This window comes from Podarcis gaigeae (assembly GCF_964106915.1).
Source record: "Podarcis gaigeae genome assembly, chromosome: 8".
NCBI classification, from domain to species: domain Eukaryota; kingdom Metazoa; phylum Chordata; class Lepidosauria; order Squamata; family Lacertidae; genus Podarcis; species Podarcis gaigeae.
This window is the reverse complement of record NC_139684.1, coordinates 48115584-48126522: the sequence shown is the minus strand read 5'-3', so window position 1 is coordinate 48126522 and position 10939 is coordinate 48115584. Positions and strand designations below refer to the sequence as shown.

At 40.7% G+C, this 10939-nt stretch overlaps 1 protein-coding gene across 1 annotated transcript; it reads right to left on the bottom strand.

Moving 5' to 3' along the window:
* Nucleotides 1-3165: 3165 nt before the first annotated feature.
* NUDT7 (nudix hydrolase 7) lies at nucleotides 3166-10301 on the bottom strand. Its single transcript, XM_083753503.1, has 4 exons — nucleotides 10068-10301; nucleotides 7127-7280; nucleotides 6398-6556; nucleotides 3166-5334 (listed from the first exon to the last, which is right to left on the bottom strand). Exons 1-4 carry the CDS (start codon nucleotides 10127-10129, stop codon nucleotides 4966-4968), a joined length of 744 nt encoding a protein of 247 aa, XP_083609629.1. The 5' UTR covers nucleotides 10130-10301; the 3' UTR covers nucleotides 3166-4965.
* Between the last annotated feature and the right edge of the window lie 638 nt (nucleotides 10302-10939).

Genomic DNA, 10939 nt, shown 5'->3' with positions numbered 1-10939 from the left:
ATCTCGTAATGTACAGGGCGAGTCTTTTAAAAGAGGCCCCGTGGAACATGCGGACTCTGTATCCACGGGGCCTCTTTTAAAGCACTCACCCTGTATTATATCCAACAAAAAAGTTTTTGCTTGCAGTATCCAGGGGGCTTTTCCTGCTCTCCAGCTAACAGTTCACAACCACTGTATTTTTGTAGTATTTTGTAAAAGTTGCTATTTCTGAATTTAATTGAAGTTGGGAACTTCCTGCCTTTTGTGAAAGGTACAGATATCAAAGCAATATAACATCATAACAAAGCATTTCCCTTGGTTAAACATAAAAAGGTTAGTTGCAAACAATGTTACCATGTGGGGAGGGCTCAAATATTCCAAGAATGAGAGCAATAAATGCTCTTTCTGTGTGTGGCCCTCTATAAATGTAAAACTATGCAGATATCTGGTATATTATACCCATAGGTATTGGAGGCATGCAATCCCATCTTCAAAACACAATGGTGCAACAACTTCCTCACACAGCTGGTATTCCATGGTTATACTATGGAATCTGCTCACACAAGATGTAAGAGATGTAGGCCACAAACTAGGAGAGATTTAAAAGAGGATTAGACAGACTGATGGAGGATGAGGCAGTATTCCTCTGAATACAAGTTGCCTGGAACCATAGGTGAGAAGAGTGCTGTTACCCTTAGATATCCATAGGCATCTGTGAGACTAGGATGTTGGACTAGATGGGCCTTCTTATGTTTCTACAAAACTAAGTAGCATCACTTTTCATAAAGAAGGAATTAAAACACACACACAAAATGATTCAAACTCCCCGCCCTCATTATGCCCAGAGGGTCCTTCTGTTCAGGCTATTTTTTTTTGAGCAAGCAGTGATTGCTATCACAAACTTTCTAGTGCAATTAACCTCCCACTTTTCTAACCATAAAAACCATCAGTACAGAACTGGAAGGTGTGGGATAACAACCAGGAGTGGGCAATGTTGCATAACTTCTACAAGGAAAGGGTGAAGACTCAATAAATAGGTGATATCATATAACCTCTGCAATTTTTATGTGAACACTTCCAGCATGGAAATTCATTGAGGCTGGTCTGAAAACTCCTGAGAGTGTGATTAACAAGCAGTCATACACATGGCATGTACGTACTGCTGTATACCTTTGAATATCCAAAAGAGGAAGATAATAGCTCTTCTCCTCGAATATCATAGAACTGTGTACAAATAGTCTCTTATCTACCTGTCTTTAGCAGCAGTACCAATTGTACTGGCAACGTGGTCTCCATTTTGTATCTTCCACAATGTCTCAGACTTAGCATCATTCTGCAACACCACGGAAGGAGAATAATGAGCATCAAATGTTTTTTTTAAATAATTATAATGGTGGAGAACATTTGGATACAATTCTGCAAAAGGGCCTTCCTGTTCTAGGAGTTTTTGAGAAAAATCTCAACACTTTTATCAGAAAAGCGTCTTCTGAGGAATTTCAACTAAGACATAGTCTAGATTCAGGTAGGTAGCCGTGTTGGTCTGACGCAGTCAAAAGATATAAAAATTGGACTTTTTTATATATTAAGACATAGTCTGTTTATTTTTCTCATTATAGTGACTTTCCTTCAAACCTTACCTTTTCCGTGAAGATTTTGATGCAACCCTTTAGTCCAGGGATTGGAGACCTGTGACCCTCCATGTTGTTGGGCTACTATTCCCATCACCTCTGAACATTAGTTATGCTGGCTGTGGTTGATGTGAGTTGGAGCTCAAAATCATCTTGCTGTCCATAGGCTCCCCAACCCTGCTTTAATTTTCACAAAACTATAATGAAAACTACATCTATGTAACCGCATTTGCTCACCTTCAAACTTTTGTTATTGCTTCCTCTCTTTCTGATGTTTTCTTCCTCATTGTCCAACTGTAGAGCTAAATTAACATGACATTTGGAGATCACTTTCCCACTTTACCCCCCCCCCAAACCAGGGGCTTAGATTGATGCTGGATGAGGGCAATTTTAACTTTATTTCCCTTGCGCTGCTTTCCAGCCCTATATTGCTCCCTTGAAGCTATATTTTTCCACAATGAAAAACCTAGAAGGTATGAATATAGGTGAGGGATGTGGGTGGCACTGTGGGTTAAACCACTGGGCTGCTTGGGCTTGCCAATCAAAAGGCAGGCGGTTCAAATCCCCATGACGGGGTGAGCCCCCACTGTTTGGTCCCAGCTCCTGCCAACCTAGCAGTTCGAAAGCACACAGTGCAAGTAGATAAATAGGTACCACTCCGGCGGGAAGGTAAACTGCATTTCCGTGCACTGTTCAGGTTTCACCAAAAGCGGCTTAGTCATGCTGGCCACATGACCCGGAAAACAATCTGCGGAAGGGGACAAACACCGGCTCCCTTGGCCTGTAAAGCGAGATGAGCGCCGCAACCCCAGAGTCGTTTGTGACTGGACTTAAATGTCAGGGGTCCCTTTACCTTTACGCATATAGGTACCTATGTGTTCCCTCATTGGAGGATATTTAGATTGGGAAAGTGGCATGTGGGTTTGGTTAGGGAAGCTAAGTAACTCCTGTCACCCAGTGACTTGGCCCTGATCTGATCCAGCTTAGAATAGCATTTGCCTTTTTTGCTGCATGTCTGTGGTCTACTAAGACCACTAGATACTTTCCACATGTTCTACTGGCAAGTCAGGTGTCCCCCATCTTAAATTTGTGCAGTTGGTTATTACGTTTGTCCCTACTGAAAATCATTTTGTTAATTTGGGCCCTGTTCTCTAGTTAAGGTCATCTTGAAACCCAATTCTGTCTTCTGTAGCATTGGCTAGCATTCCCAGTTTGGTGTCATCTGCAAACTTGATGAGCACCCTGTCAATACCTTCAACTATGTCATGTATAAAGTTGTTGAACAAGTGGGCCCAGGATAGAACCCTGTGGTACCTCACTTGTCACATTTTCCCAGGATGATGATGAACTGTTAGTGAGTACTCTTTGGGTGTGGTCAGTCAACTAGCTACAAATTCACCTTATCTTGTACACATTTTACCAGCTGCTCTGCAAAAATATCATGGGAGACTTTGTCATACGCTATACTTATAAGATACATGTGGGTGAACAGAATCGATCAAATTCTTAAGTGTGAATAAACCAGCCAGATCCCTAAAGAATTCACTCCCTCACTGACTCACCAATAATTGATTTATTCTTTATTTCAAGTAACATAAATTTGAGTCAATAATAAGCAACAAAACATAGGTGTTTAAAAGTACAATTACTGTTTATGTTAAATGTCTAACTGCCCCACCCAGAGGCCTCAAGCAAAACTGCAAGCCCAGCTATGCCTGGTGATGTACCTCAAGTTGCAAATGTAGTTTATTTGTCACATCTTTTCTTCAATGATCAAGTGCATGAAGCTACTTCTTTTTATCCTCAAAGCCAGGTGAGGTTGAGAATGAAACAAGTAATAAGAACATAAGAAGAGCCTGCTGGATCAGGCCAGTGGCTCATCTAGACCAGCAGTCTGCTCTCACTGTGGCCAAACAGATGCTTTTGGGAAACCCGCAAGCAGGACCCGAGTGCAGGAGCACTCTCCGTTCCTGCTGTTTTCAGCAACTAGCATTCAGAAGCATTCTGTCTCCAGCCATGGAGGCAGAGCATACCCAACCCAGCTAGTTGCCACTGATAGCCATGAATCTAGCTAATCCTTTCTTAAAGTCAACCAAGTTGGTAGCCATCACTGCCTCTTGTGGGAACGAGTTCCACAGCTATGCGTTGTGCGAACAAATACTTTGGTTTTTTGTCCTAAACATTCAGCTTCAGTTGATGTCCATGAGTTTTCACATCATGAGAAAGTGAGAAGTGATTAAGGTCATCTCGTAAACCTCATCTTAATCCAACAGTCACGAGCCATCTCCTATTTATTTTTTAAATTGGTCAGTCAATAAAGCATTCAATATCTTTACTGTGTCAATGACCAGTATTGGTCAGTCAAATTTGTTAGGAATCATTTGTTATCACAAAGAATACAAACAGTGTAGAAGTATGTTTAGCACAGGGGGTCTCCAGCAGATGGGACAATGGAATTCTGTCTGATCTGCAGAGCTGCTAAGACAAACATATATATCTTGTATCCCATCTGTAAGCAAATAACAGATTGCCCCCCTCTATGTTTTGCAAGCTGGAAGCGAGGTACAGAGAAAGCCAGCACCTTAATATATATTAACCTGCATCTAGGACCCACACCAGGAAATGAAGGTAGATTTCCCAAACATTATTCAGGCTCCCAGCTTCTCTTTTACATATTATACAAGCAGTGACAGACAAGCTAACAATGGGCGATATCAGTCATGAAATTTGCAAGTCTCTACTTTAAAACATATCTAAGTCTATAATTTTCTACTGGTTGCCACTTCTATGTCGTTTAAAGAGGGGAAATGCCAATAGGTAGACAATATGTAGAAATTGTCATATTGCACCCCCAAGTCAGAAGTCTGTCAACTCGTAAGCAAGCCCTACTGAGCTCAATGGCACTTCCGCCAAAGTGTACACAGGATAGCAGCCAGAGAAATGGATGAGAATTTAATTTTTGTTCCTTATGATACATAGTAGAGCAATGGAGTATGTGGCACAACTTTCTTGTTTAGACCCAGATGCTGAAAAAATTGAGGTAATTTTAACATTTGTATGTTCTAAAGTATGACTGTATTTTTTATTGATTTTCTTGTTTTATCTTTTCATAAACTGCTTTGAGGTGGGTTTTTTATTTTTACAATCACGTAGTGTATAAATTTTATGAAATAAATACTGATCAGTGCATTTTATTTCATATAATCCTATATCAAGATATTTTTACTCAATACTGGACCCATAAAATGGCAGAATTCAATATAATTTACAGATATAATTTAAGGGAATATGTTTGAAGCAACTTGTGTGCTGAACTTATAAGCAGGATAAGTTTTGACAGGAGAAACAATTCCATACATCAAAGTTTGCTTTTCGCCATATTGATTAACTCTATGAAATAGTTCTCAACTGAAGAATTCCAATTATCAAGATCATACGGAACTTCAAATGTTGGTTTTTCTCTAAAAATTGCAAGAGCAAGAAATACCGCAAAGTGTGCTGTGAGTCCCCATATTCGAAATGAAGTATTGCGTTCCAAGTCATCATATTCAAAAGAATGCAATAAATAAGCGATGCTGCCCATTTTTTTGGGAATGCCTGTGTACTTTAAAGGCCTAATAAAATACTCCAATGGTACTGAAAACACATCACTGACTTCTTCTGGATTAAGATGGGCTTGGAATGTATCCTCTATGAAGGCGACAACTGGAGTTACTAAAGAACGAGTCTGAAAAGGAAAAAAAAAAGATTTGGCTCTATAAAGCAACTAAAAGTCAGGGCAAAACATTACAAATATCAGTGGAAAACAGAAGGATGGCAGGGCTTACCAGTTTGCCTCCAGATACTGCACCAAAACTCCCATCAGCCCTAAAAAAATTTTTAGTTCTTAAATAGCCACTGGCCATGCTTGATGAGGCAACATGTAGAGCTCAAGTGGTTTTAGAGTGCTGTGGTCGGTTTGGCCGCACTGGGTGACACGTTGCAGGGGGGCTCTACAACAATGCTGCAGAATGGAGTATGGGAGGGGGACTCACTGAATTTTAGCATTGCAAAGGGCACCACTGAAATTTGAGAGCCCAAATTCCACCACATGGTGCACTGTGGGGCACACCATATTGGCTACCTGTGCAGATTCAGAGACTCTCTCCTAAACCCTAACCAGAGAGGTCAGTTAACAGAACTGATCTGTCCAGAGTGGCAGGGGCAACCCAGTCAGATGGTCAGAGTACAGATAATAAAATTCTTATTATAGGTAAAGGGACCCCTGACCATTAGGTCCAGTCGTGACCGACTCTGGGGTTGCGGCGCTCATCTCGCTTTATTGGCTGAGGGAGCCGGCGTACAGCTTCCGGGTCATGTGGCCAGCATGACTAAGCCGCTTCTGGCAAACCAGAGCAGCGCACAGAAATGCCGTTTACCTTCCTGCCGGAGCGGTACCTATTTATCTACTTGCACTTTGACGTGCTTTTGAACTGCTAGGTTGGCAGGAGCAGGGACCGAGCAATGGGAGCTCACCCCATCGCGGGGATTCGAACCGCCGACCTTTTGATCGGCAAGTCCTAGGCTCTGTGGTTTAACCCACAGCACCACCCGCATTCCTCCTGTTACTATAATCCAACCCCAAGTTGGATGGAGGCAGCAAAAGAATAAGAGCTTATAGGAGAAATCTAAAGAGTAATGTAAGTTAAGTGCAGGAAGGAAGGAGCAGGAGAAAGAACTGGACCCAGGGTCAGAGATAAATAGGTACCCATGCTTGCAAGTACCTTATACTTTATCTAAATGCACCTTACTTTATCTATTACAGGTAGAAGCCTACAGATGACTTCAGCCTGTTCAGGATGGAGCCCCACTTCTTCCTTGGCTTCACGGAGAGCTGTTGCTATTTCATCTCTGTCTGTTGGGTCACTTCTACCTCCTGGAAAACACACTTCTCCTGGGGATCTTCTCAGCTAGGATTTGGAAGAACAGCCTTGTTAAGTAATTATTTTAAGTGACAAAAATATGATCCTAGAAGACAGTTCGTAACATATCAGGATTCCCCATTTTTTATTAAACAACTTGTACGTTACAGGTCATACGTTACAGTCTTCTATATGGTTCTCAATCTCTCTGCATAAAAACCTATGTTGGCAATAGTTTGCCACTGATATTTTGCATGCATACTAGATTAATGAATTTATTCAACTGTTACACTATACATTGTTATGCATGGAAGATTAAATTCTGCAAGGAAGGAGAGATATAAAATTGCAGAGATGGAAGGGGAAATTTTTCAACCCTTATGATTTCCAATTTTGGAAATATTTGTACCTCCAAGAAGTTTATAGAATCATGCATGGCATAGAGAAGATGGGTAGAAAAAAGATGGGCACTGGTCTGATCCAGCTATTCTTACATACAGTTGAGAGATTTGACTACATGCTACTTGCATTCTCTCTTCTCACACATTGACACCAGGCAATATCTTTCACAGCAAACCTTACAAGTTGCGGACGTTGTTTCCTTCTAGATTTTCTTACCTTCATTGATCTGACAGTGAAAAGAACCCACAGCTTTCCATCTTTAACCATCAGCGGAATAAGAACAGAGGCTTTTGGGAGGGTTATATGGGAAAATCTGTCTCCAACATCAAACTTCTTTAAGTTCAGTATAGCTTTATCTTTCACACTTATTCTAGAACAAGCAAAAAGAGCAAGCATTTCACAAAAACTTGAATTACCACTCCAGGATTATTGTTGATTTGCATAAGAGGAATATTAAACAAATCTGTTCATATTCTTTCAGATCCAACAAGATAAATATTCTACTAATCCAAATCTCTAGAGGCCCACAATAAGTTTGTATTCACCTAGAGGCAAACACAACTGGAAAATTGTCTGCAACGTATATATATTGACAGTAATCTAATAACACTTCGTTTAGTAATGTAGCAAGCTTTGAAGAAAAAGCATAATGAATAAAACACAACAATGGGATGGTTATGAGCATGGCCTGTTTTATTCTAAAAGAGCTATTTCTTACAGTCCAAGGCAAATCTTACAACTGCACAAAAATAGAGTTTAATACTTAAACATTTTTGCGGTCTCACTATTGTGCAAATACATTAAAAAAATCTGCACACACCATTTAATACATGTTAATGAATATCAAATGACTGTCGCTGCTTGTTCCATACAGAAAATTAATTTGCCTGTTTTGGCATTACCATGACATTTCCTTTTTCATGAGTCATCCCCCGGATCAATCACAGATCATGAACTGTAAAAATCAGAGATAAGCTGCTTTCCGGCACTAGGTAAAGGTAAAGGTACCCCTGCCCGTATGGGCCAGTCTTGACAGACTCTAGGGTTGTGCACTCATCTTACTCTAGAGGCCGGGAGCGAGCGCTGTCCGCAGACACTTCCGGGTCACGCACACGGAAACACCGTTTTCCGGCACTATGATGGAAAAAAACATGTATCCAAGGCACTGATCCACGTGGATCCTTATAATTTTTTTGCAAGCGATCCCTCAAAACCACCACCATATCATGTGTCATGCTGGTATTCACAGATGTATTTAGTGACTTGGTGGTGGTTTTATTGTGATTCTGTGTAAATCCATAAAGCCTTGGATCAATGTTTTTGACTAATGGTAGGCATGCAAAGGATCAGTCATTTCAACTATGCTGCCTGCCAAGCTTTAATTTGAAAGTGGGTGGGGTTTTTTTGTGGTGGGAAGCCTCCATGTAAGTCCTATGCAACTAGGATCCATTTTAGTACTACTAGAGCCAGGAAAGAATATGTGTGTGCTTTCTTTCTGTCCAGAGGTGGTGCCTTTTACAGAGAAGCATGTGACTAGAGGAGATTGTGCCCAGGACCCTCTCCACAAAATTCCAAATGCATTCATGGGCCAAAATAAAGTGGCCAAATGCTTATTTTGGAGTGGCCAACATCAGTTCTTTTCCTTCTTGCAATTATTGGTGCCCTTGACAGAGGCATTTGCCCACAAGGAGTTCTGGGTCAGGCAGGATCCAACATTATCTTGTAGATACCTGTCACTCATGCACTGGTGTATCATTTGTGCTGGCCTACAGCAGATTTTGGGATGCCCCTCCCTGTTGCTTATTTCATATGGTCTTTATTATGTCATCAGGCATTTATGAGCGTTTCACAAGTGAAATAAATTTGTTTGAATAACATTATTATTGTACTCGAAGTAGGGAGTCCCCCAGTCATGGAGAAATAAGATTCAGGGAATTCTGATGTTTATTTTGGGTTTGGAGGGACACATCACATTTCCTTTTTAAAAAGTGTTTAAAACTCTGAGCAAATAAGAAATCAGGAACTAGTAACCAAATCCAGCATTGTATGAGATGGTTTGAATAACCCTTTTATTCTGCTGTTTATTGACCATTATTTCACTTTACATTTAAGTTTTTAATATTTTATTGTTTTGTAAACTGCTTGGAAATATTTACGGTTAGTATATAAATTTACAGAAGAAAAGGCCAACTGAGTAACAGGATTTTAAACATTATGCAAGTCCCAGAGCTCAAAGGAATGTAAGGTTGTAGCTGCACTGCCAAATCTTAAAGCAAGTTTATGCAAAAGTAAGTCTCAGTAGGTCATCCTACCTGGTAAACATGCATATTAATGCAACATGGTAGTAGTAGGCCCTATGGAATGCAGTGAAGCTTCTGAGTTTGCATTCCTTGAATTGTGCTGTAAGAGTTTTACCTTTATTAATTATATTTTATCATCACTGTACGCCACCCTGGGCCACATTTGGGTGTTGAAGGTGTGTGATTGAAATTTTAGAAATAAACCAAAATTTAAAGAGAGCAGAAACCTGAAGAGTTATATAACCATTCCAGGTGCACTAAGAAAAAAGCTTGTCTCAGGGTTGCACAAGGCTGAAAAATCCTCAAGGTGGCTCCTCTCAACAGTTTCAGTTCTTTAGGCTGGACTCATATACAGTATCCAGTTACTTGGAAGAAAGTCCACTAAACTCAATATGACTTTCTTCAGAGTCCCTTGCATAGGACTGCATTGCTAGTCTCCAACCTCTGCACAGGAAGTAACTTTAAAAATAAGTAAACAAATATTGTTTTAATATTAACAGTACTGTAAACTGCTTCGAAATGTTGCTTATGCCTTAAAAGCTGTTATGTAAATATTTGCCCAGACAAATGTCAGAATTCTTTTTTGTTACCTTGTGAGGAAAACGTATCAACACCTTAATAATAAGTAAGTTCCTTACTGTGCTTACTTTCAATGAAAGTAAATAATTATTTATGAAGCACCAAAAAATAAAATAAAAGTGTTGGGCATATATAGTACCAAAAGAAAACCCAGAGGCACCAACCTCAGGCTTTCTTAAAACAATAATCCAGACTGCCCTAATTCTGCCCTTCTTTATTCACAAAGCAGCACGTCAATCACCCGTCTTGGTGGGAGCGATACACGTTGTTCACGTTACCTTCCTCGTTTGTCGTCATCAGCAGCCATTTTGCAAAGCCCAAGTCCAAAGTCATCTGTCATTGCCAGCAGCTGTGAGCTCCCTCTCGCCTGCTCGCTCCTTCAGAGAGAATGACTCCATTGGCTCTTTGTCGCTGATTGGCAGCTCCGCGCTCCTGTTACGCAAGACAGAGACGGTGCAGCAACGACGCCAAGTTGCTATTGCTGCCTTTGGTGAAACGTGACGTCAGAGGCAGGGAGGGCGTGCATTGGAAAGAGGGGGAGGCGAAAATGTGAGGAAGCCGGCTTGCTATTGGCTCTTGTGGATACGGAGGTTATTAGATGGTTGTGTTGGCGTTGAGTTTATCATCCGCGGCAACTTTTTCTCTTACCAATGAAGGGGGCGGGGGCAGAAAGCAGGTTTGTTTTCTGCTTTTGCATATCTTGAGAGAGAGGCTCCTGGGTGGGAAGGAAGGAGAAATTGTTAGCTTAAAATAAAAAGGAGAACACTGTTCTGTAGAAAGCCTTGTGCGGGGAGGTTTTTATTTTTTGCAATCTGTGTCTGGAGTAACTGAAAACATAGGCATTAGCACAGGGGGCTCCCAAACCAGTTCTCCCAAGTTTCACTGCGGCGGTCTAGGGCATATCTTTAAAAATACAATTAAAATTCATATCACATCTAGGACCAGAAGCTGTTACAGTGGCAGCAATATTGGAGCTTTTTTTAAAAAAAGGAAGGCAAAAAAGGCACATGACAAAATGATAGTGACTTACAACTATTAATGACACAGAAAGAGAAATAAAATACAAATAAGGAACTATGGGGCACGATCCAGCCATAATTAAGAAATATTAAAACTGCAATCTTAAGCACACTTGCCTAGGCATAGTAGT

Coding starts and splice junctions, on each gene's coding strand:
- NUDT7 (XM_083753503.1), bottom strand. CDS start 10,129: ATGACAGATGACTTTGGACTTGGGCTTTGCAAAATGGCTGCTGATGAC. Junction 6,557..7,126: donor TCACTGTCAGATCAATGAAG/GTAAGAAAATCT, acceptor TCCAAATCCTAG/CTGAGAAGATCCCCAGGAGA. Junction 5,335..6,397: donor TTCTACCTGTAATAGATAAA/GTAAGGTGCATT, acceptor TTTCCTTTTCAG/ACTCGTTCTTTAGTAACTCC.